The sequence below is a fragment of the Alligator mississippiensis genome, chromosome 12 (genome assembly GCF_030867095.1).
Source record: "Alligator mississippiensis isolate rAllMis1 chromosome 12, rAllMis1, whole genome shotgun sequence".
Lineage (NCBI taxonomy): Eukaryota > Metazoa > Chordata > Crocodylia > Alligatoridae > Alligator > Alligator mississippiensis.
The window spans coordinates 49,814,239-49,840,217 of record NC_081835.1 but is presented as its reverse complement, the minus strand read 5'-3'; the positions used below and the strand labels follow the sequence as shown (position 1 = coordinate 49,840,217).

At 46.8% G+C, this 25,979-nt stretch overlaps 1 protein-coding gene across 3 annotated transcripts; it reads left to right on the top strand.

The window, feature by feature from the left end:
- The first annotated feature begins 1,934 nt into the window (after positions 1-1,934).
- On the top strand, positions 1,935-25,175 carry NOXA1 (NADPH oxidase activator 1). 3 transcript variants are annotated; one of them, XR_002086507.1, is made up of 15 exons: positions 1,935-2,184; positions 3,156-3,238; positions 7,189-7,297; positions 11,219-11,353; positions 12,668-12,775; positions 13,471-13,530; positions 14,565-14,602; positions 17,132-17,273; positions 17,870-17,929; positions 19,556-19,640; positions 20,144-20,202; positions 21,422-21,472; positions 22,206-22,311; positions 22,405-22,528; positions 24,834-24,922. XR_002086507.1 is itself a non-coding variant. In XM_019475942.2 (15 exons), exons 1-15 carry the CDS (start codon positions 2,011-2,013, stop codon positions 24,929-24,931), a joined length of 1,551 nt encoding a protein of 516 aa, XP_019331487.1. In that variant the 5' UTR covers positions 1,938-2,010; the 3' UTR covers positions 24,932-25,175. The 3 variants fall into 3 exon arrangements, 2 of the variants coding, with proteins under 2 accessions (XP_019331487.1, XP_019331485.1); XM_019475942.2 differs by having other exon boundaries at positions 1,938-2,184; positions 21,303-21,472; positions 24,834-25,175; XM_019475940.2 differs by having other exon boundaries at positions 1,938-2,184; positions 21,300-21,472; positions 24,834-25,175.
- The last annotated feature ends 804 nt before the right edge of the window (positions 25,176-25,979 follow it).

The window sequence follows — 25,979 nt, the reverse complement described above, 5'->3', positions numbered from 1 at the left end:
CTGCACACACGCACCCTGGGGGATCGCAGGGGCGTCGCTATAAGCAGGGAAAATCGAGGTTCCCTGCCCTGGGCTCTCCAGTGCCTCCGCTCGGGGATGGCGCATCCAGACCTGTCCCTGGGATCTCCAGGGGAGCCTCTCCATATGTGGGGACAGCCCAGGCTGGTCCCAGTGTGAAGGCATGGGGGATGAGGGATTCCCAATGCCACCACACCAGGACCCGCTCATTGAGACCTGCCCCTGGGATCTCCAGGCACCAGTGTGGGTAAATGGGAAAGTCAGGGTTTTCCTTATCCAGACCCAGGTTCTCTGGGGGCAGGTCTTGTTAGCAGGTAAAGCCAGGCAGGTGCTCCAAGGCTTGAGGTGATGATCCTACATGGGAATCCCCAGGGTGTACAAGACTGGGCCCCACAAGGTCCAGGAAAATGCATCTCTCATTGTCCCACGGTATCAACAGGTGGGACGATGGGCAATGTGTGTTTCATCCAGTGAAGAAGAGCAGCTATGGTGGGACACATTGTGGCACGGCTGATCGGTTTCATTTGGCAGAATCTATTTCTAGCCTCTTTTACTCCTAGCTCTGCCCTAGGTCACGCACATGTGCTCACACCTCCATCTAGTATCAGGATGGGTAAATCCCAGCTCCGATCTGCATGGATCATGCTGGTGACCCTTGCAATGGAGGAACCGAGACACTGGAAAGGGAAAGGTACATGTTCATCCCATGAACAAATCCAGGACAGCTGAATTCAAATCCCCCTTTGCCAACAGGCACTCCCTGGGTTCTGTCACAGTCAGACCTACACGTTGTGGTTGAAGAGGAAAGTAGTGTGAGATAAGAGGGAGTTCATGGAAGGAGTGGATTTCTGATCCTCTCTCTCCTCTCCACTTCTGGCTGCCACTACCCCATCCTCTATCTATGCCTCACTGATATTAAAATCATGACATAGATGAGACCAGTGGTAGATTTACTTCAGTTTCATGCATCTGACACAAAGTACTAGGTACTAAAAGACAAGTGAAAGGTTTTCCATAACTGAGAATTATGGAATAATTCACTAACACCAGATGTTTTTTCCTAAAGCCCAAAGCCTGAAGGTTTATATTCATAATTTTTTTCTTTATGAAAACTGGTTGTGAGAAAAAAGAGAGATGGTAACATACCAGAGGTATTCACCATTAAGAGTTTTCTGGGAGAGGAATGAGAAACCTTGTGAAATTCACAAGTGATAGACAGGGATTTGTTAAGATATCAATAAAACTCAATTCTTGTTATAACAAAAGCAAACTAATAAAACAAAACTCCTAAAGCTGTACAAGATTCTTTCCACTAATTGTCTTTCCTGAAATGTTTTTGTTTCTAAAATATTAATAGTGTTTTGTTTCTAAAGCATTAATTTAACATACATGTGGATGTTCTCATCATTTTAAATGCCCTTTTTAAATAAACCCCTGCTAAGCTTTTGAAATCAGTGATATCTTTCACAAGTTAATTCTACAATATATTTCTCTATGACTACTTTCAAATGTGGTGCCTTTAATTTCTTCCCATTTTCAGGAGAAACAGTAAATAACCCTTCTCACTCTACAGTCTCCTGTCTATCCATTATGCATATACCCATTGTGTCCCTTCTTACTTTTCTGTTCTCTAAACAGCCTTAATATTTTCAATATCAGATATGTGTTATATTTGTTATATAATATGTACATCAGGGTCAGACCCTGCTCTAAGTTCTATTGATTTTAAATCAATGTCACTGAGATGGCATTTTCACCTTCTGTATATCCTGCAGTTGCAAAATAGTTAACATTCAAGTGGACAGCTTTTAGGTTTATTCGTTTCTTTTAAATCTAAGTGTGTCTTAACAATGTGCTCAGCAGTAAAAGGAATTTCTAGAGGTTGCACTTCCTTGTTTGTAAAAAAGCTAAGAGAGGTTTCAGGCAAGCAGCCAAACAGTCCCTGAAGGGCTTTAGAAAGGAACCTGTTTCGCCTATGTTCATTGAAGGACAATGGCGTATCGAGACCTAGTTAGAGGCTGGCATGAAGGAGTCCTGGCTGTGGATAAGGGAGACTGGGAATCTGCTTTGAAAATCTTCTCTAGTATCGAAGAGCCTTCCGCTAGGATCTGCTTCAACATAGGCTGTGTGCATCTCTTAACAGGGAACCTTGAGGGAGCCGTGCAGGTAAGGGAGAGAAGGAAAAGCAAAATTAGTCTAACATACTGAAAGGGAAGCATGTGTTTTGTGTTTACTTTCATCTGAAAATGCAAGAGAACAGTGAATTCAGAGAGGACTGGCATGACATTATTTTCTAGGGGATTTTCAGGTCAACTGTTGTACAGAAAGAATGGAAGACAGAAAGACTGAGCCACTGAAGAAATCATATAGCATATTGTTCAGAGGAAATGATGGTTATCTGGTGCTGTACAATATACATTCTTTTTTCTGTCTTTAAGTCTCAGACCAAACTTATTTCTCTTTCATTCTCTTTTCCCCCTTCATTCTTCCAGTCAGTAAAGACTTTTTGTTCATTGAAAACTGTGCCTTTGATTCATATGTCATAGCACATCCAAATAAACTCTTAAGAATTCTTGAAATGAGACATGACTAGGAAATTATGGGGGGCTCATTAATGTAAATATATGCACTGTTGTTTTGCCTTTTTTGAGATCTGTGATGGAACAATTGCACAAATATTTGGAAAGCAAGCTCTGCAACTTTCTCCTACTCTGTCACCATCTTCTTTCAATGATCCTCCTATAAATCAAGAGGGACTCAAAGTGGTTTTTTCCTATAGCTCATCTCAGTTGGCTCTAGATCTTGGAAAGGAGTTGTGCAAGGTGCTTTCCAGGGGTGAAAAACAAAATTTGCTTCAGGCCCGTAGTTCTTCAGATCACAGATGCATGGATTGCACAGTCCTGATGCCCAGCAGGGATACTTCAATGACATTCCATCACTTTCCCCTGGGATTGATTGTAACCTGCTGCCTGCTCACTGTGAGGGCTTATACAGAGACAGATCCTGAGCTCTCTCTGTTCCCCACACTCTTGTGTTTCAGCCCTCCTGTCCTGTAGTTGTAACAGAAGCTTTGCAATCACAAGCTCTACTGGGAGGCATAACAAATTTGTAATATGTGTCTGCATCTTTCTCCTTAGGCATTTGATCAAACAGTTACCAAAGACAATCGTCTAGCTGTTGGCTTCTTTCAAAGAGGGTTTGTCTGTCTGCAGTTAGACAAGTAAGTGCAATGTTTATTCATGCTTCTATCTCTTGTTAATACGTCCTTGCACTTCTAAAATGCATTTGGTCCAACAATCTGGAAGTACTTTACAAATATCAGTAAAACTCATAACACCATCATCAGATAACTCAGTATTGCCTCTATTTGACAGATAGAGAGACAGAGGCTCAGAGAGGGGATGTGATATATCAGAAGACACATAGTGAATTAGTGGCATAGCAAGGCATAGAAACCAGCCTCGAATTGTTGTGATATATTATGTGTATATACAGATATCCAGAAAGTAAGTAGTCAGAAAACTAAATACATATAACTGATAAACAATAAATTTCCTCTAAAACTGCTGTATCTGAGTATGTCCAAGATCCATCAGTTGCTGAGCAAAAAACTGAAATTTAGAAGTCACCATAGCAGGTTAAAAAATTGATCTAACAGACCTGTTATCCCACCAGCATGGCTATTAAATAATAGTAAAATATTAAATAATTCAATTGTGCTATCTTATACACAAGGGGGGAAAAAGCATTCTTGACTATAATCAGTTTCTGCCGGGAAGCAGGAAAAACAATCATGCACTGTTCACATGATTTTATACGTTACTGCCCTTATCAGCCTCTCTGAAAACCTCCGTGACGTGTGACCTTCTGACCTCCCCTGGCAGTAAATTCCACAGGTTGACAATGTGCTCTGGGCTTGATTCTGATCATCTCATTGATATTATACTGGTGTAGCTCCACTGACTTCATTTGATCTATTCCTGATTTACCCTGGAGGGAGATCAGTATGAGAACCTGTAGGCACAGCTGGACTGGATGGTCTCCAGCTCCAACTCCAGATTACTGTGATCCCTTTTATTCATTCTATACTCTCCAGGTCTTACTTTCACAAAGTGACCTGTTGTTCTCAAATTCTGGGGTGAGCTGAAGGCAAGCTGTTCTCTGCTTGCTTATCTTAGTTCTGAGGCTGACACTGAGCCAGATTCTCATGGCCACCTACAAAGATGCTCTTTTAGATCCCCTGTTGCACAGTTTACATCTTTGAGCATAGGTAGCAGAGTACAACTCCACTTACACTGAAGATTGATCCTGGCCTGTTTTACCTATGGCTAAGAGCTTCTAAGCCAGGGGCGGGCAATTATTTTGGGTGGAGAGCTGGATACTGAGTTTTGGCAAGCCATCAAGGGCCGCATGACAGGCAATGTGCTGCACGTGCACTTGATCAGACTGCACAAGTTCCAGCTGACATGGCTCCAAAACATGCTGTGGAAATAGCTGCGCACGGTGAAACATTGCTGACCATAACTGTGCATTGCTTTGCTCTCATGTTCTACCACAACATCAAGTGGCAGGGACTCGTCTCCAGTTAAAGATCAAGGGTTCCTCACAGGTCAGCGTGGCAAAGTGGGGCTCCCCGACTAGCCACAGTGCTAGTTTCCCCACTTGCCTTTGGGCACGCCACCCACCTGACTCACCTGCCACGCCTTGTTCTTAATTAATTACAATGTTAATTAAGGTGGGAGGCTGCCCATTCGTGCCTCGATGCCAGGGGGTGCTATCTGCGGCTCTGATCCCCCCTGCACCGCAGCCCAAGCCTCGCAGAGGGCATCCAGATGACACAGTGCTCCCAGCCTACAGCCAGATCAAGCTTAGGCCTCGTTGTCAGGCCTCAGACACGCACACATTCATACCGCCCTCCTCTCACCCGGGCCTCTCACACTCCACCCCCTCACAGGGTCTCTTTCTCGCATCAACAACTTATGCCACCTTGCTTCCCCTTGGAGCGGGCGCCTTAGGCCATAGGCTTAGCTAGTTTGTACCTTGGGTGGCAGACGTACCGTCTTTTGGGCTTCTCTTGTGACCCTCACTGGGGTAGTGGCCAGCCAATTACCTGACTGGGTCTAAGCTTGCTCTGGCCCCTTCCGGGGCAACTCTAGACATGTAACATACTGGGCACTCAGCCCTCTGGGTCTTCTCCCCCACACTGGGGTACACCATCTCCCCCCCGTCTAGGGCCACCCCTCACCGGGACGTTCTTATCCCGCACCATGACCGGTGCTCCGGGCTCTCACGGGTACTCCCACTCCCCCCTTACTTGGCCTCTAGCCCAAAATACAGCCTCAGGCATCCAGAGACATACCTACGCCTGCCCCCTTCACTTGGGACTCCACATTTCCGCCCCCTTCACTGGGGCCACAGGGCTTCCCTCCCCAGTGGGCTCAGGTGGCCGTAGCTGCGCCTGGGCCCAACTACCTTTCCTCAGGGTCCTACACCCCACAGGGCTTGTGGCCACAGCCGTGCCTGGCCCCAAAGGAAGAAGGAGGGTCCAAGGAACTACAGGCCAGTCAGCCTCACCTCAGTTCCTGGAAAAATCATGGAGAAGGTCCTCAAGGAATACATTTCTAAGCACTTGGAGGAGAAGGAGGTGATTGGGAACAGGCAGGATGGATTCATCAAGAGCAAATCATGCCTGACCAACCTGATTGCTTTCTATGACAAGATGCTTTCTATGACAAGATGATGAGGTGGATGTGAGAAGAGTAGTGGACATGATATGCCTGAACTTTTGCAACGGTTTTGATATGGTCTCCCACAACATTTTCACAAGCAAGCTAAGGAAGTATGGGTTGGATGAATGGACTGTAAGGTGGATAGAAAACTGGCTGAATCATCAGGCTGAGAGGATATAGTCAATGGCTCAATGTCTAGTTTGCAGTGTCAAGTGGATAGTCAAGTGGAGTGCCCAGGGGTCAGTCTTGGGGTCAGTTTTGTTCAATATCTTCATTAATAATCTGAAAGATGGGCTGGAGTGCACCCTCAGCAAGTTTGCAGATGATACCAAGCTGGGGGAAGTGGTAGATATGCTGGAGGTTAGGGCCAGGATTCAGAGAGACCTAGACAAATTGGAGGACTGCACCAAAAGAAATCTCATAAAGTACAATAAGGACCAGTACAAAGTCCTGCACTTAGGATGGAACAATCCCCATGCACCACTACAGGCTGGGGACTAACTGGCTAAGCAACAGCTCTGTAGAAAAGGATCTGGGGGTTACAGTGGACAATAAGCTGGATCTGAATCAATGGTGTGCCCTTGTTGCAAAGAAGGCTAATGGTATACTGGGCTGCATTGGTAGTAGTGTTGCCAGCAGATTGAGGGAGGTGATTATTCCCCTCTATTTGGCACTGGTGAGATCACACCTGGAGTACTGTGTCCAGTACTCCACTACATCACCCTCCCCACTACATCAAGGATGAAAACAAATTGGAGAGAGTCCAATGGAGGGCAGTGAAAATGGTTAGGGGCTGGGGTGCATGACTTAGGAGGAAAGGCTGAGGGAACCAGGCTTATTTAGTCTGGAGAAGAAAAGACTGAGGGGGGATTTAATAGTAGACTTCAGCTGCCTGAAGGGGGGATTCCAAAGAGGATGGAGCTGGACTGTCCTCAGTTGTGGCAGATGACAGAACAAGGTCCAACAGTCTCAAGTTGCAGCAAGAAAAGTTTAGATTAGATATTAGGAAGAACTTTCTCACTAAGAGGGTAGTGAAGCACTGGTACAGATTACCTAGAGAAGTAGTGGAATTTCCATCCTTAGAGATTTTTGAGACCTGGGTAGTCAAAGCCTTGGGTGGGATGATCTAGTTGGGGACAGTCCTGCTTTGAGCAGGGAGTTGGTCTAGATGACCTCCTGAGGTCCCTTCCAGCCCTAATTTTCCATGATTTTATGAGTCAAAAGCAGAGTCTTTATTGTGATAAAGACAACTAAAGAGGGGCAGGTCAGTTTTCTCCTGGGAGACTAAGAGTTTATTAATTTTTGCAGTAAAATCTCCTCTAATTCAGACTGCTGGGAAAAGGAGAGTCTTTTTTGCTAGACTGGTTCCTGAGCTTTGCACTTTCTGTTGCAAATTTTGGTATCCAGTTCTCACCTTCATTTGTCTTCTCCTACGCTGTAGATATGAAGAAGCCTTATATGACAGCCGGATGGCCCTCACTCTGTTAAGATACAACCCCTTCATTGACTACAAACAACTGGGACTGCGGCACATGCTCTATGCCTGGGAGGTAAGAGTGTTGGTGGTAGAAGATTCCTCTCAGGTTATTGGTGATCAATGTCAACCATTCAGGTGCTTTCCAAGCTGTCTCCATCATAATCAGGATGTTTATATTTCAGAGTAAAACCTTGATGTAATATCACTGCAAAGTCAGACATACATGAGGGCTTTAATAGGTTCCTCCTAATCTAGGTTGGATACTTACCTATCAGACTGGAGAAACTGAGGGAGAGTTGCCTAATTTCCAAATTCAAACAAGAATGTTATATTAAGAATATATCTGATGAAAAATGTGTGTGGATTCTATGCACTGAGATGAGCACACCCAAATTTCTCTTTAGTTCCTCTGACTGAGGAGGTGGATTTATTTTCCCTCAAATTTCATCTTATTAGGGCCCAAGTCAGTGAGGTGAGCAGCTAAAGTTGCCCTCAACAGGTCCTGTACAGATCCTTTTGAGCCAAAACCAGCAAGGTGTAAAAGCTTTGAGAATGAAATATGAGCAGAAATTAGTCATATTACCCGCTGCTTATCATACAACTACGGCATGGGCTTGACTGAAGGATGTAACACTCCTTCAGAATACACACTGGGAATTCAGTCCTCAGAATACACATTGGGAACAATTTTCACAGGGTCAGGAGCAGTCCCTGGGCTGCAAACAGTCACTTTCAAGGACACATCCTCTCAAGTCCACCACATTTCCCTGCCCACACCACTTTTATAGTTCCTTCCCTCCCAAGACTCTCGTGCAACTACAGGCAGTCTTCGACTTACAACTTTTCGAGTTATGATGAATGGCACTTAAGAAATTCATAAATTCAGACCTTGTTTCGACCTTCCGCCATAGGTTTTGACTTTATGATGCTGGATACAGCTGCGTCCAGCTAGTAAGTCTGGTGTGGTAGAAGGGGAGGGGGAAGGGAAGGGATGTGGGGGGCAGATCAAGGCCCCTGCAGTGAGGAAGGGGTTGGGGCTGGGACTGGGGCAGGTTGCTTATCTGGTGGCTCATCCTGCGGCTCCTGCCACTCGTCCAGAAGGGAATGGGGGGGCATGTGCCCCCAGATCTGCATGGGGCAGGTGGGGTCGAGGCTATGCCGGGCTGCACTCCGGGTGAGTGGCAGGGCCCATGGGGGGGGCTACAGCCCCCCCCCCCATAGCCTCCGCTCTGGCGCCCACCCTGATCCGGGGGCACCCCCCATGCCCTCCTGCCACTTGGTCAGCTGGGGCAGGGTGTGCACAGGACAGAGCCACAGCTCCTTGGCAGTGGCAGGGGAGGGAGGAGGCATCTCCCACTGCTGTGCGCAACTCATCCAGAGTCAGTGCAGCGGCCCCGTCCTGCGCCCACCCCACCCTGGCTGGGTGAGTGGCAGGACAGCATAGCCCCCACTCCCAGCGCAGACCCGGCCCACCTGCCCCAGCCTGCGCAGTTCCATGGACGCACGCCCCCCACATGCCCTCCCAGACGAGCGGCAGGAGCTGCCAGACGAGCAACTTGCCCCAGCCCCAGCCCCTCCCTCATTGCGGGGGGCCTTGATCTGCCCTCCCACACCTCTTCTCTTCCCCCTCCCCTACCACCACACCAGACTTACCAGCTGGATGCAGCTGTACCTAGCATCCTAAAGGAACCAGTCCCTCATTTATAACATTGTTCCTATGGGAAAATATTTCCGAGTTACGATGTTTCACAGTTTTCAGGAACCAATTGCATCATAAGTCTGAGGACTGCCTCTACCTAGTATAATCCTATCTGGAAAAAACAGCTCTGTTTAAACTACTCTTATGAATACTTGTTAAAAAGGAGCTAAAAGCCCTGTGTAGAGACAGACAAAATGGGTGCATATGAGCATATGAGTGCTCACACTCCCTTTTTCTTCTTTGTCCATTTGGGCTGAAAATCAGGTACATGAATAAGAGAGTTCAATACAGAGACTTCCTCAAACATGAAAAGAGCCATTGTGTGTCTCCAGTCAGGCATGTCCCAGAACCTGTCAGACAGCTCTGTTTATGATTTGTGCTTCTCATACCTGATGTAGTACTTGGTGCCCTTGGCATTCTCCAAATCTAGTTTTTAACATTTTCAATGCCTTTGCAGTGGATAACAGCAATAGCATGGATCTCTTTTTAAGGACCCCCCCCCCAGCATTTCCTTCCACTTAGCTGCCTTGAAACAATGAAAACATTAAACACAACAGGTATGCTTTAAAAAGCATGGGGTCCCAATCAAGCTTGAAGTGGGGCAAGGGAAGCTGGCACACACACTGGTATGCACAAATATTTATTCCTTTGGCTTTCTTTATAAGATCATAAAGTGCATATTTCTGCTGCTTTGACCTTCTGGAACAAGCCTCAGTCTTGGGATGACCTTAAACTTTTTCTGAGTGCTAATTTTCTCTCAGATTTCTCATTTTGCAGTGTATCTAAACAAGAGGCCATTGTAAAGCTTTGCCACCAGTAAATGCATGCATGCCCCACCAGCGACAATGGTGATGATAATAATAGTTCTAGTTTGTGATTAAAGCTCTAATTATGTTTCAGTCAGATACCTAAAAACATTTTGTAAATAATAAAGGCCAAGCCCTTGTCCTATACGGATTAATACTAGTTTTGTCACTGATGTCCACTGAGCAACCACATTACCTTAATTAAGCCCCACAAGTCTTCTGTGAGGTACGAGGTATCAATCCATTTGCCAGTGCAATGGGAACAGACAAACATCATATTTACCCCATGGTAATTACTTCCTTGCTTCTAAGGAAAGCAGCTATTTTTCTTCAGCCTTTTGACCTCCTTCATACAGCTTGTCTCTATTGACTCAAGATTAGTCCCAAGTCCAAGCACTGTTAAAGAGATAAACATCTTTCTCTTATACACTATACCCAACTTTTCAATGTAGCTATATTAAAGTTACATTCAAGTCTCTCATTTGAATTCTGAAATCAGTCTTTAATGTTGTAAATACCAACTTAGTAAGCCTGAAGGCCATCCTTTTTTAAAACTGGGTCAAATATATTAAAATATAGATTATGACACACCCTTTAGCTATGGATAAGCTTACTTACACTCCTCTGTAAGCTTCTGCCAGGGTTCAGGATCAGAACATGGCTCCTCATAACATGTTATCTTGCTTCTATTGCTCTGTCAAAAAACTCATGTCATGCTCATTTGACACCCCTCTACTTCCTTCCTCCCCCCATGCTTACTTGATGAATATGCTCCCACTGCATACTGTGGAGCAGTGGGGGTACAAGGTAAGCCCTGCACCCTCCCCATGTGCCAATCCCCTTCCCCTGTCCAACCTGTTGTTCTGCTTTCTGCTCCCTATCTAATCTATCTCTCTGCTTTCTGTTCCCTGATTTATCTGCTGCTGTCCTTCCTGCTTCCTCCCAGATCTGCTGCAGGTTACACACAGAAGCTTCCCATGCTACTTGTGCCGCACATGCTGAATCTGGCCACCCCTGCTCTACAGTATGGATATCACAAGTAGCAGGTTGCATACTTGGAGAAACCCATGCAACATGCATAAGGGAAAAGCTTAAAGCTCTTGAGGTTTCAGGAGACTTGATTAGTTCTCCATTTGCAATCAAAAAGGTTCCACCTGCAACAGCCCTTCCTCACCCTCCCCATGTAGCTATTTACTCCTAGTATCCCTGTTTCTAGTCCTGACTTGAGCCCATGACAGCCATACATTGTGGGGTCTGACAACCTAACATTATAAAGGCACAATTCTTATTTTCACTAGGCTCTGCATGTGAAATTTTGTAAGACATGATTCTTGTAGTATCTTCCCTGGGATCAATAGGAAGGGAAAGGTGGGGCTGGTCGGTGTGTCCACGATCTTCTGGTACACCATACCATTTAATTCAGGGTATCTACTTCTGTTTACGTTGATTCTTCTCACCGATCAGAAAGTCTCACTATTCCTGTTCTTAGGTGCTGTACAATATTGCAGCAGCGCAGTGCCGACTTGGGCAGTGGCAGGAAGCTAAAGTAACTCTGGAGAACGCTATCATACAGAGACCTGAGGGAAGAACGATGAGCCTAGACCTGGCCCTTAAGCGCATACAAGTAAGAGAAATTATGGATAAATTTGACTTGGGCTAGAATAAAAACATCTACATCTACGCTAAGAACACTCCTGTGGTTAGGGCCTTCCTAATAGTCTGTCTACCTACCTAAATACCTAAGGGTTTTCCTATCAAAACACAGAAGATGAGATAACCTACCAGAGCTGTGGTAGCTAATCTTGTATCCTGTTTCCATCACTATCAAATGCTTCATTAGAAGGGGCAAAAAACACCATTGCAGACAGTTGTAAAAGAACTGAACCGGGGGGAAGTATCTTTCTAACTCCTATCATTTGGGGAATGTTTATGATCCAAAGTATGATGATCCCCTATAACATGTTTAATTCAGAAAATCATACCTAATGTAACTCTGGAGGGCCTAATTTTCCATAAAAAATAGCTAATACTTTTTCAAATCCTACTAAGTTGTTGGTCTCAGTGGGCATTTATAGATGTGGTCTCGGAGTGTGGGGTGGGGAGGTGCTCTCAGAGCCGCCCTAATTAAAGCCACCGGAGCATTACATGTATCAGCATCCTGGCACTGAAAAATGGCAGCGGGGGTGTTTTAACCAAGGCTCATCGAATGAGCTTTAGTTAAAGTGCCCCTGACGCCATTTCTTAGCACGGGGATGCAGCATGTCGGAGCAGACTCCTTGCACATATATAGGTGCCCAGTGATATCTTCAGGAGGGTAATTACTAGTTAGTGCACAAGATAAGCACTGCAAAAAACTTCTTTGATGGTTTTAAACATGTTGCTCTCAGATTTCACTGTGTCCCATGTTCTTACGCGTTCATAGATGGTTAATAGGAGCTCCTGGTTTGCCGCCTCTGGACCATCTACAGTATTGTAAACCTCTATGAGATCTTGTCTACCTGTCTCCTTTCTTACCATAGGCAAATATCTCATGATGCTCCTAATTCCTTCCAGGGCCATTGTAAATTTTATTTCCTAATTGTAAATCCATAGTTACAATGTATATAGAACCATGATACTGGGGAAATCCACTAGAAAAGCACATTAGAGATTTCTTTAAAAATTTCATTTTATACTCTCCCTTCATCCCTCCCTAATACCAGCACAATTAGCTTATAACCAAAGGCATGGCTACATCTGCTGTGATTTTAGCCTGTACATGTTGGTTAAATCCAAGTAACCCTTTTTTTCAAGTTCACACAAATAGTTTGAGCCACAGTGAATTATCTCCATTAACCAAACACAAGGGGAAGATCAGTGTTTGCTTTTTTCTGTTCTATAGAAACCTTCCATTTATGTTATCTGGCAATTTTTGTTTGATCTCCCCCACCTGGTCTAGGAACATCTTTTTCTGGACCCCATGCAGATCCCCCCGGGGGAGTTTTTCAGACCACGGAAGAAGGAAGTTGAACAGCTGGATTCAAAAGATTTCCTGGGTAAACCTAAGGTAACATCTGGTTACAGAAAGGTCAACTCTGGTGTAGGCATATATGCATGAATGACTGGTGCCTCCCAAGACTGTGGGGGCACCATTTGTAGGCGGCAGCATCGGTGGTGAGCCAGGACTGCCCGCAGATGCCAGTGGTGGTGTTGGAGGCAGGGGGATGGCGAGCGATGAGTGGGGACTGCCCGCAGATGCCAACAGCGGTGTTGGTGATGGAGCGTGGCAAGCAAGGGCCGCCTGCCAATGCCAGCAGTGGTGGCAGTTTGTGGATTACTTCCACAAACTTTGATATTTCCACTTGTGGTGGATTCCTTATGGGATGAATCCTTAGTTAATGCCCTTAGGAGAAAGTTGTCAAGGCATCAGAGATGTATGTTATCACTCCTCTTACATAACTTTTATAGGGCAATATCCACTTGTATACAGAGGAGGTGAACAAGAGGGGAATTCACTCACAAATATGTGAAGAATCTGGCTTGCAGGAGCCTGAAAACCAGGCACTGAGGCAGGTGGAGTTACTGCCTGGATCAGATCTGCACACTCCATTGCGTGCTGTGACTTGTCTTCATGCCTTGCCACTGTGGGCAAGAGCTTATGTGGACGCTTGGCTCAATGGCTAGTTCCCAGGGATAATTTTAACAGTGCCTTGCTGTACTTTCATCTGATCTAAAGTCAATCATCATTTTGTCCTGTGGCAGGTGATCTCTTCTGTCATTCCTAATGATGAGTACATTGGGTTTGAGCCTCTCAGGCCACAGGTGAGTGTATCAAAAAGAACTGACACTGCAATGCAAGATCATATAATGATATTGCTATCATACAGCTCCATATAGTACACTCTCAGGATAAAAACCCTTTACTGGAAAAGGCTGTAGAATCCACAACATTTTAATGTAACAGAGTTGTTTCCTGGGACACTAAGTCTTCCCATATATCCCACTTCTAAGCATACCCTCAAAGCTCCATATCACAGTAGGTACCTTTCTATGCTTTAGAGCCCATCATTGGTATTTCACTGTTAGCCAGAGGGGGCTACCATTCAGGAAAGTGTATCAGCTGATCTGATGTAACTGTAGTCTGACCTATCCTGTCCCCTGTAAGTGCAGCTAAATCATAATTTATCCCCAAATGAAATGTGGGATAAATTATTGAGATTTAGCTTCACTTACTGTGGAATAGTAGTGGACAGATTAAACAGTTACACCAGATTCAGCTACACCATGGTCAGTCCTTCCTCACCCCATTTAAAGTGTTGTAACTGGTTTACCTGTCCAGGCCCTGAATTAAAGCTCTAAGAGTAAATCCCTGCCATACTTGCCTTATACTTGTCAAGCACCATAACAAACCCATCGCAGTAAATCTGTGTGAGTTACACCATCATATGAAGCCCTTACAATTAGGAGTGGGAGAGCGTGGCTAGATTGCGTGGAGTGTAGTTGGAAGAAGGGGATACCAGTCCAACACTGCTTAGTGGTGCAGCTCATTAGAGTGGGGAGTATGCACATTTTCATTGATTTCTCAGAGAAGTAGGGCTGGAAGGGACCTCAAGAAATCATTTAATCCAACCAGGTATCAAAAGTGTGACCCTGTGTTATTAGTACCACACTCTGAAGGCTCTCCTTACAGGGGCTTTAGCATGACAAGTATGGCCAGGAGAATAGGAGGGAAAAATATCATCAAAGCCTGAAACTGTCTCTGACCCTGACTCTCCTGGCCAGAAAACAGCTTTATATAACCCTGCATATTGGTTGGCCACAAACTTTTCTGAGCTGATGCTGTTGTTTCTTCACAGACAAAGGGCTTTTACAAACCCAGTGTTGATGCTGTGCAGTAAGTAACCAGTTCCCTCCTCCTCCGCCGCAGCTCTGCTCTTCTATCACTCTTCCATGTACAGGGCATCTTGTTTGGTCCCCACGTGTCTTGGTTTGAAAAACCCGTAATATCCCAACCCTATATATTCATCAGTGTGGAGAAAATGCTAAGCATGTAAGGCTTGTATGACTGCAAGAATTATTGCAATAATGCAGAACTATTTACTACTGTTACTGAACATCCATGGTATCCTTTGTGCCACAGTCTCAAAGCACTCCATGTATGTATGTGCTTCAGTACTTGTAGCATTGCACTAGTTGGTGCCATGATGCAAGCAAAGGATGAACTTTGGGAATTCTCAGAAATAGCTGGAGGATGCCAGAAGGAAGCTCTTTCAGCATCAGTTGGTTCTAGTAGATGATAGCAGGTTCTTCAAAATGCCATGCCTTGTCATTCCTGATAGACTACAAACAAAGACTAATACAGCAGAAGCATAACTAGCAAGTTTTGACCTTGAGCAAAAGCCTACAAGAGAGTATGCAGGGAGCAGAGGGATGATCAGTGCCAGAGAGCAGGCAGGGGGTGGGAGGGCAGGTCAGCCTTACTGGTTGCTGCAAAGACATGGTCTCTCTCCACCCCTGCTGTGGTACCACTGTGGTGTCCCTGTGCCCATATGCTGCTGCTGCTGCCATTGCCTTTTCCTTAGTGATGATTTAAGCTGTGCTTGCTTGTATTTGTGAGGTGTGTGAATATATGGGGACAGAGATCAGGGAGATAGAGCAGAACAGACTTGCCTTTTCCTCAGATCCCAGAAAAATGCCAACTCCTCCTTCTGAATTGGTCAGGAAGGCACCAGAGAAAGGAGTAGGCTCACTCCTGGGAACAGTGCTGTCTGAGTGTGTGACTGCACCTCTCCTACCACACTTACCTTTAGAAGAATCAGAGTAGAAGGGTCACAGTGTCTTTTCCCAGCCTGCAGATATCTGAGGAGACGAACCAAAGAAGCAAAAAGAAGGCTCACACTAAACCCATAGATAGCCCCTCCCCAGGGGTAAGAAGGGCTCCAAGGCTAGGGACAGATGGTATGTTTATCTCTGGATAAGTTGTGCCTGTGTTTGTCCCTGAACAAAAATATCCCGGGACTGGCATGTAGACACACGGCCCTTCCAAACAGGGTTAAGTGCACAGCTGAATGCACAACAACTACTTTTCTGCTATCAGGACAATGATGCAAACCCAGGACAGCCATTTAGACAAACTGGGCACATCTACATGTGCTGCTATGGTGCCACCGTTATTGTGCTGTCATTTAGTACTTCGTTTTGGATGTACTAAAAGACAGCGCAGTAACAGCCTGTACTACATAGTGTGTGCTGCGCACAGTTATTTTTAGGCACTACATCACCATAGCAACACATTATAATGAGGGAGCACATCACTACAGTGATGTAGCTGTGGCATCATGGTTTTTTACCCACAGATGCTATGTTGCCATGGTGCATGGCTATGGTGACCTAGCATCACATGTAAACACGCCCACTGTGCAATGTCCCAGGATAAACTATTAGAATTTCTTTGGGGACGTCTCCACATGGAGACGCGTGCACTTGCAGCAGCAAGAATAGTAGTGGCACAAATTTGCTGCAGTGCACACCCCTGCATGTGTACTTTGGTGTGCGGAAATTGCCCCGCTTCAGGGAAGCTGCCCTTTCCCCACTCCTCCCCTGTTCCTGATGTGCTGGAGGAGCCAAGGGACAACTAAAGGAGTGGAGACACTCTGGCTGGCAGCCAGAGCATCTCCCAAGAGGACATAGCCTCTGTGTTTACCAGTGCACACTCCTATGTGCACCGCACTACTTTTTAAATGGGTTTTTTTTTGCTACTGGGATTCCCTGGTAGCAAAATTTGCCCCATGCACTGCAAATTTGCAGTGTGCCCCATGTTTTAATATTCTGGACATGTGGTTTGTGGCACCGCAGAGGTTTGCAGTGCCACAAACTGCACATGCTTGCATGTCTGGATATGGCTCTTGTGTCTTCTTTGTCCTGGGATAAAAAGGTTTATCCTGGGAGAAATGCAACATCTGTTTGCAGTCTTAGCAAGGACACTCTGGCTGCATCCAGATAAGTGATCGTTTGGTTTGGTTTCCCAGGGACAAGTAGCAGCAGCACACCTTGTGGGGGTGGGAGAGGCTGAGCTAGCAGCTGTGCTGGCCCCAGAAGCCTTACTTGGGGCCCTAGGGGCAGAAGAAGTGCTGCTGCAGCTGGGAGCCTGGCCAGCAGCTGGAGCATGGCTCTGGCCACCCAAGCTCCAGTTTTGGGCAGCACACAATGCCACCACATATGCCACCCCACTTTTTTCTGCATAGGTTCTTTTGACCCCAGGATCTCCCCGGGTCAAGAAAACCCTCTGCACTGCTGCAAGGTAGCAGCGTGGGGAATGCCTGAAAGTGCGGTGTGTGGAGCTGCTGACGGGTTCGTAGTGCAACACACCACATGGCCACATTCATCTAGACGTGGCCTCTTTGTTTCTTTTTTTTCTCTCCAGAGACTGTGACTCAGGCTATTATCGTGTCCTGGGCCATTATTACCCCAAGGACTCTGAGGAGGTGGCTTTGAAGGCCAGCAGCCTCGTCTTTGTACTAACCAAAGACACAGATGGCTGGGCTACTGTCATACACAATGGACAGGTATGTGAAACTGGAAGGTCCTGGACATGCACCATTAGCAGGGCCTCCATGAGGCTTTAAGATATTTCTTTAGTAATTCTCTCGAGCTGTAGGCACATGAAGAATGGAATACATTGGTACCTCCTCTGAAGCTATCATCAATTTATTTTCATGGATTGGCTACTAGGCATAGGAGTCTTTAAGGACTGTTAAGCTTCCAATTGCCATTGGGCAACAAGAACAGGTGAGCTGCTTGCATCAATAGGATCATCACCTTCCACAGAAAAAAGCAGAAAGGTATATCCAAGATTCATTCAGTGTCCCACTTATAACTGCTACATGCAAAGCAGTTTCCTCAGAAGAGGCAGTAATATTTTTCTGTGTCCTCACATTGGCATCACTTTCCATGGGCACACCATGGCTGAGTCAAAGTTTGCATTGTTTATAGTTCAGTAGCAAATAGGAACTCGGGTCTTGAAGCATGACCCCACTGGGCTATGCCCTGCACTGACTCATCTCAGATACTGCCTGCCCCAAAGAGCTGCCATTCAAAGGTTCTGTGTCTGTCAATGTAGCTAGGTTTGACCTGGTTTTCTCTTCTACTTTGCATTCCCCAGAAATTGTGCGTACCAACCTCTTTACTGGAACCTGTTCATGCCCCAAAGGCTGACAAGTGGGTAAGATGATAACTTTATAATCATGGTGGTGGGGAAAGGGCAAGGAAATATGTTCAGGACACTCAGGCATGGTGTGTGAAAGTGATCTGAACCTAAAGACCTGGCAGTGGGTGTCACTTCAGACACATCCGGAGGGAGAGTCCAGAGCTTTTGACCAAGGACAGTGTGAAATCCAAGCAGTTGAAGAAAGGTGGGGTTTTTTTGTGCAGCTCTGATCTGTTTCCTGCAGAGTCTATTTGTTTTATCAACCTCTCTGCCTGGTTGGAACCATTTGTGTTGTAAGGAATGTACCATTGCTGTCATCATGAGGGATCCTGGTTTTCCCTAATAAAAAAAATCCAAAATTTTCTGATTTAACCTTCCCCCCACATTTTTCCATGATTAAAATGAAATGCCACTATATATACATACATACATACATATACATATATACACATACACATTTTTACAGCAGCACAAATTGTGGGCTGATAGACATCGCTATCCTTTGCTGCACCACAGGACAATAAAAAAAACCCTAAATCCACCTTTTTTCTGTGGTTAAAGTGAAACGTCACTATATATTGTTGCTGTTGCTGGACATACACATACCCCCTTGCTGGCTTCCTGCACAGAACCCTGCAGCTGCACACCATGGCCTCCCCCACCCCCGATGGCCAGTGCACCCAGCGCACCCTGTGGCTGCATCTGGCAGTCGCTCCCCATGAGGGGGGCAGGGGGGGGGGGGGGGGCCACAGTGTGCCACACAGGGTGCGGGTGTAGGGTGTGCCCCACCCCACGGCCACGGGTTGCAGCCAGCGGGCACTGCCTGTGTACCCCCATACCAGCTCCCTACATGCCCGTGCACCACGCACCCCCTGGACCCTGTGTGCCCTGCAGCCGCAGCCAGCTAGTGCCCTCCATGTGGAGAGGGCATGGTGCATGGCTGTGGGGTGCCACGCGGGGAGTAGGCACGGGGGGCACATCGCACCCCACGCTGAACCTGGCAGTCACACCCTCCCCTGCACTGGGAGTCCAAGAGCCAAGAGTAACAAGCTATGGGGTACAAACACTAGGAGCTCAGCATATGGTTCAGGCAGGCATCAAGGACCAGAGCTAAGAGACTAAAAGGAAGGCATCAGGAGCCAGCCAGAGGAAAAAGTCTGTCTCATTAAGAACCTACAGGGCACATCTACATATTCATTAATGCACCGTAATCAGTGCTATCGTGCATTAGCACAAATAAATGCTATTTTGTGATGCTTAATGCTCATTGAATTAATCAACTGTGCATTGGCACAGTTTTTGCCAACCATGCTAATGCACAGTAGAATTAGTCCAATGGGTACTAAGCATCTCATATAGATATGCCCACAGAGTACCAACTGCTGCTTATATTCAACAGCCACACCCAAGCACTTTAACTGGGACCAGCTGGGGGCACTCTGGTACCAGGCAGCTGGCAGCCAGTCCCACCGAAGTGATCAGGACCAGCAGGCAGCTTGTCAGTCTGCCTGCCACCCAGACTCCTGGCAAGCAGGAAACACGGTAGCTGATTTCTCAGAGCCTTGTGTACTTAGAACTGTACTGCTTGACATCAACCTCTTCTACCCTCCCCAGGGTCTGGCTCATTTTTCTCTCTTGCAGAAAATTGATAATGGGATCCCACTTCCCCCTGATAAAGTACCCCCCAGCCGACCCCACTTGAAGCAAAAAGACAAGCAGCAGCCAGGTAAATCTCACTTTATGGGGCCAAAGATCCCAATGGGAACCAGTACTATGTCCGTATGCTCCAGATGTGGCACTGGATAAATGCTGTAGCTGCCATTTGTCACTTGCTGCCCTTCCCACACTGCAGAGTACACAAAGGTTCTGCATTTCCATACCAGAAGGGTGTACACAGCCTCTCTGCCAGGGAGATGTGGCAAAGAATGTCTGGCATTCAAATGCTTGTCTAACTTTATTCCAACTACATAGTTGGCCCAAGAAAAAAGATCACCCTAAGAAATCCTTGCCTCTCACATAATTTCTGTGCCATCATGACTACAAAATCAGTCTTGTACTAACAAGTGAGGCAATAAAATCTTTGGTCCTCAAGTTGGCAGGAACCCTGCAAGCCTGGTCCTGACCAAAACTCTCCAAATACATCTCTCCAAAGAGGCATGTCCAGCTGGCAGGGGCATTGGGTCTGTGTGAGTCCTTATTGAGTCTCTCTTGATTTGTTTTGCTTTACAGGATCAACTGAGGGAGAGGGCATTAATGCAGATGATGCTAATTCCCAAACAAACTTTATGGTAAGATGCTCCAGTGTCACAAACCCAAACTAACAAGATGCAGACAAAGTTCAGCTTATAAAATCACTGGAACGTAATGCAAGGGCTAAAACTCTGAAGCTGTCCCAAATTCTGGAGCTCACTGAAAAGACTCCTTCCAGCCTGCAGTACCCATCTCAGAGAGATTTTTTTTCCAGATGGCTTTTGTTCTATCATCAGCCATCTCCCTGCTACCTCCTGAGCCCCTCCATCATCACAGGATGTATCTATATCATTCTCCAGAGTTCTGCCTCCTTGCTGCATTGGGGATCCCTAAGGTCACCATCTACAACAGTGGATCTGATCGGACACTGTAATCCTGACTTCCCAAGTCCCCTCTTTCAGTTATAGCATTTTCTGTCTGTACCAATGGGGTAGACCCCCACAAACAAACAAGAGCAGTCCAAATTACTGGTAGGTTGAACATCATTATTTGCTTTCTTCTGAGACATTATTCTTTGCTGCACTTCCTGATCCAGATGGTTGCCATGTAGAGTTAGCAACCATGGTGTGCTATGCTATGAAGTGCTGTATTTCTGTATATAGGTAGAATCACTTAAACCACCTTTGTCTACTTCATATGGGTTTAAAGCCCTTCTTCAGTGGAAGTGAGGTCACCTCTACCCCTGTTTCAGTTGGCTGAGCCAGGAGACTCTGCAGGTGATTTGGGGGTCAAGCTTCATGAGCTACAGTTTCCTTAGGAAATGTTGATACCTGTCAGCACCTTTATTGAGATGCCTTTATAGGGCACTGTGATTGTGAGGAAAAAAACCCATTTCCCCACTGGCAGGAGCAGAACCCCCACGCTGAGTAGAGAGCAGCAGAGCCATAGGATTCAAATCTGACCTTCTTGGGATGATAATGAGTAAGTTAGGATCCTGGCTTTCGAACCACCCATATGAGCTACCTGAGACATTTAAATCTGGATCCTGGTTGCTCTGATGCTATACTTGCAGTGAGTTTGGTGGCCTTGAGGTTGGGTATTTGGTTTCAGGCACGTTTCTTAATTTTGATTTCTGCTGGTGAAAGACCCCAGAACAAGCCACCCAAACTGGATTGTCCTTTGCACCATTTGTTAGCAGGTCCCACTGTTCCCAAAAGAAGCATCTTTCACTGTGGATGGAGCCATCCTACTGAAAGTCCATTGCTCTTACACAATAGCAGTGCAAGTGAGTGAGGCTTTATCTCTGTCCGACCTCAGGTCTTTGCTGAAGGAGAAGTTCTGTCAAGATGCAGAGCATGGAAAGCTCAGGTAAATTCTTGCATATCAGATTGGAAAAAAGCCAGAACTCTGGGTATGTGTAGCTGATGCAGAAGACTTATTTGGAATTCTTCTTGCATGGAGAGCTGCAGCTTTCTTCTCGCCTTTGCAGGGAAGCAGCTGCAGTTGTGCAAAGAGGTGTTAGCCCAGAGGTTCAGGCATTACAGCTATGTCTGCTACCCATCTCCCTCTCTTGGGGTGTGTTGTCCTTTGGTAGGGCTCACACAGCCCTAAAAATAGTTCACAAAAAAGATATGTGCGCAGCAAATGGTACAATGTCCCCCTTCCCCACAGACTTATTTGTGCAGTCTTGTCCTATTGATATTCCATCCCACCACTCTAGGACACAACAGAAACACATAGGGGGCAGCAAATAAGTGTGAACAAGGGATGCTTCAATGAAGCAAAATATTTTCTGTGAAGCTGCACCAGCAGTAGTGGAACTGTGGGAAACAAAGAAAAATACTAGTGTAGATGCCACTGGCATTTATTTGATTTTCTCACACTCAGCTCAGCATTTAAGGCCAAGTTCAACTTGATTATGCTTTGTGGGGCTAATTTGGAGGTGATGTTTAAATGAATGGGAGTTCAAAGGGCACTGGGTTATTAAAATATATGAACTTAGGACACCAGAACAAAGACTAGGTTGCTTGGCCTAAGTCTGTTTCTAAGACATTTTCTCTCATAGATGAGAGAAACAAAATGAGTTAATGAATCACTGCAGTTACAGGCATTCAAGCAGTGGAGAACTGATTGCAGTTTCTGGGGAAGAGGATCTTGGGAAGATGTGGCAGCAGGTGATGGATGGGAAGCTGACACTGTGGTGCCAGGTACATGGACCTTTTGTGGGCTTTTTTGCCATGTTAGACTCTAAGGCAATCTCTGCATGGCCATGTGATTTACACCTTGGCTTTGTCCTGTAGGGCCCAGATTCCTGTTCAGACAGACCCGTTCTCTACCAGATGGTAGCAGAATATAAATACATTGCAGAAGGGCCAGAGGATCTGGAATTCAACGAAGGAGACACGTTGGACATCCTCGCAGAAGGTAGTGTTCTCCTTCCAAAGGAAATGCTGTATTGGGCAAGGCTTGTTTGCAGGAAAGGCATGAGACTGGCTTAGACCAGGGGTCAGCAACTATAGCCTGCAGATTGGATCTGACCCACAAAGGGATTTTATTGACCCCACCAAGCATGTTCGCATGAGAATGCACAATCTAGTACCCACCTCTGTCAACTTTATCATGCATTAGCAGATGCACGAAGAGGTCCAGGGAGGTGATGCTTCCCCTCTATGCGGCACTAGTCAGGTCGCAGTTGGACTACTGCGTCCAGTTTTGGGTGCTGCACTTCAAGAGGGATGCAGAGAATCTTGAGAGGATTCAGAGGAGGCCGCTCGTATGGTCAGAGGCCTGCAGGCAAAGCCCTATGAGGAGAGACTGAGGAACCTAGATCTCTTCAGCCTTCACAAGAGAAGGCCAAGAGGTGATCTTGTGGCTGCCTATAAATTCATCAGGGGAGGGCAGTAGGGAATAGGAGATGCTCTATTTACTAGAACACCCCCTGGAGTAACTAGGAACAATGGCCACAAATTGGCAGAGAGTAGATTTAGGTAGGACGTTAGAAACAATTTCTTCGCAGTAAGGGTTGCCAGAATCTGGAATGGGCTTCCAAGGGAGGTGGTGCTCTCCAGTACCTTGGGGGTCTTCAAGAAGAGACTGGACAAGCACCTAGCTGGAGTCGTCTGACCCCAGCGCTCTTTCCTGCCCTGGGCAAGAGGCTGGATTCAGTGACCTACTGAGGTCTCTTCTGACCCCAACATCTATGAACTGCCACTTCTGGCTTGAGGAGGCCTGAGCTGTATTAATTTGGCCCACTATTACTGAAAGCTTGCCAACACCTGACTTAGACCATGAGCCTTCTATTAGCTGGGTGCCTAGGTCAGGGGTGGGAAAAGTCTGGCCTGCAGGCCAGGTTCAGCCTGCAGTAGACTCCATTTCCTATCAGCCCCTGTGGTGGAGGCTCCTTCTGCTGCTACCAGACCCAGCTCTGATACCTGGTCAACCCCAGCCCATCCACCCTGCACCCACTATTGGGGGCAAGACCCACGTGGGCAGGACACCCAGCTGGGCAACTAGGATGGGACTGTGACCAGGAGCGAGCCAGGCAGGCAGGGCCAGGGAGATCCTGGGATCTTGGGGTGGTGACAGCATAGGGCTGGGGCCAGCGCAGAGCTGCAATCCGCTGCATGCACGACCCTGCAATGACCACGGGCAGGAGTGTGAAGGGAGCGCATCGTGGCTCTACCCCAGCTCCAGCTCCTGCCCTGTGCTGTCACTGCCCCAAGATCCTGGTCCCGGCACAGCTCCCCAACCAGCCGTGCACCCTGCCTGCAGCACTCCCGACCAGTCTCCATGGAGACCCTGGGAGCACGGGGCTGTGATAGTGCAAGGCCATAACACCATGGAGCTGGGCACAGCCCTGGTTCTGCAGCCCCACACTGTCACAGCCCCATGCTCCCAGGGTCTCCATATAGTGGGCATGGGCAATTATTTCGGCTAGAGGACCTCTTAACGAGTTTTGGTGACCTGTCAAGAGTCGCATGGGTAGCCCCACCCCTTGACAGTTGCTCTGCCCTCGGTCACCATCTGGGGACCAGAACTCCCACCCCTAAGCCCTGACCTGTGCCCCTGGAAGCCCCTCCTCTTGCCCCCCACCCCCCATACCCCTTTTGCAGGGGAGGGGGGGTTGCCATCTTAGAACCAGAAAAAAAACAAATCATACATTTAAAGTCAAACACCTACTACAACATATTTATTACAAAAAATAATTTTGTCATGATTTGTGTTTGCATACTCTAAATAGAGGGGATTGCATAGTAACGCAAAATTAAATTCTTAGTCTTATATATTGTGTGTGGGTGTGTGAGGGGGTATGGCTGTGTGTGTGGGGGGCACAGGGTATATTGGGGGTTGTGGGGGCAGGTTGTGGGTGTGTGGCATTTGTGGGGTATGAGGGAGGGTGAGGGGTGTGGGGAGCACTTAGGGCACAGGTGCCCAATGGGACATGGCTCCAGCCAGCACTGCACATCGCAGCAAGGGGCGCAGCCTCCGCCAGGCAGTCTGTATCGCCAGCGCTCCCCACCACTCACATGCAGCCCCTGCACTCATCGGGCACAAGAAGGAAGACCCAGGCGCTGGAGCCGGCTTCCTCCCTTCTTCTGTGGGACTCTGGTGCAGAGGCTTGTACTGGCTCTTAACATAGGGGAGAATTTCTCCCTTAACAGTTTCTAATCTTTCTTTGTTCATCTAGGAAATTTCTAGATCCTCATCCTGTTCTTTTGTGTCTTACTAGTGAATGAAGATTGGCTTGAAGGCCGCTGCAATGGTAAGATCGGCATTTTTCCCAAATGCTTTGCTGTCCGAGCCAGAATGGACCCAGCCCAACCTTAATGAAGTGGAGCCTTTTCATGTCAGACAGCACAAGAATCAGCAGAGCTCAAGCCAAGCTTCATTTTATTTCTGTTTCCCAAAGAACAAGAGAAGTTTACACCAGTTTGTTCAGTTCAGGCCAAAACCAGCCCTGCTCAGTATTTTAACAAAGCTTCCTATGAAGGACATGCAGTATGGGACTCCATGTTATCTGAGAACCTGTGAGAATCAGTTCAGAAGCATAAAGAGCATTTTCTATAACCCATTTCACTACTTGTTTTTTGTTGTTTTTTTACCTCTGTACTGCCCAGTACTCAAAGTGGGATAGGAGCTCTAGGTAGGCTGAGGAGCAGGGGTGAGTACAGAGCTGCGTGCAAGGCTGCCTTGTAAGGAAAGACATGCTGGGAAGTGCTCGTATACCTCACAGATGGAGCTTTATTATCTTGGACCCACCACAAGTAGCTTCTGACCACAGGACTCTTGAGGGTATGCTCAGCCTACTGGCTTCATGGTGTGCTTGGCCTGCATGGGCCTCTGGGAGCTCACTCAGCCCAGTAGCTTCACCACCAGCTTGGACTGTTCCAGTCCTTAGGAGACCTCCTTCAGCCCATCAGCCACAGGGTAGATTCTGCATCACCCACCTCTCACTGCTTAGCCTGCATCAGCCTTTGGGAGCTCACTTGCCCCTTCCTCCTGTCTGTCTGTCTTTTCACTTGGTACAAATGCTCTGAGGAAATGAGAGCCCATCAGCCTTTCTTGGTCTTGACCTGGTCTTTGTAAAGCTTCTCACAGCATTCATTTTGCAGGGACACTGGGCAAGCACAGACCTCTATAATGTTGCTGAGATATTCTACCCTGCCTGGCAATCAACTGACCCAGGCCATTGTACAGTCTCAGTTCCTTACATCCCCCTACTATACGCTACTGCCACAACCAGGTCAAGCTGCAGCCTTCAAGTGTGGAGGAAAGGGTAGCTGCCAAGAAGTTTATTTCCATGAGGGCCTTCAGCTTACCACATGTTCCTGTGTAAAACCAGAAGAGCCCAAAGCCAATTACCATTTGTGCATGC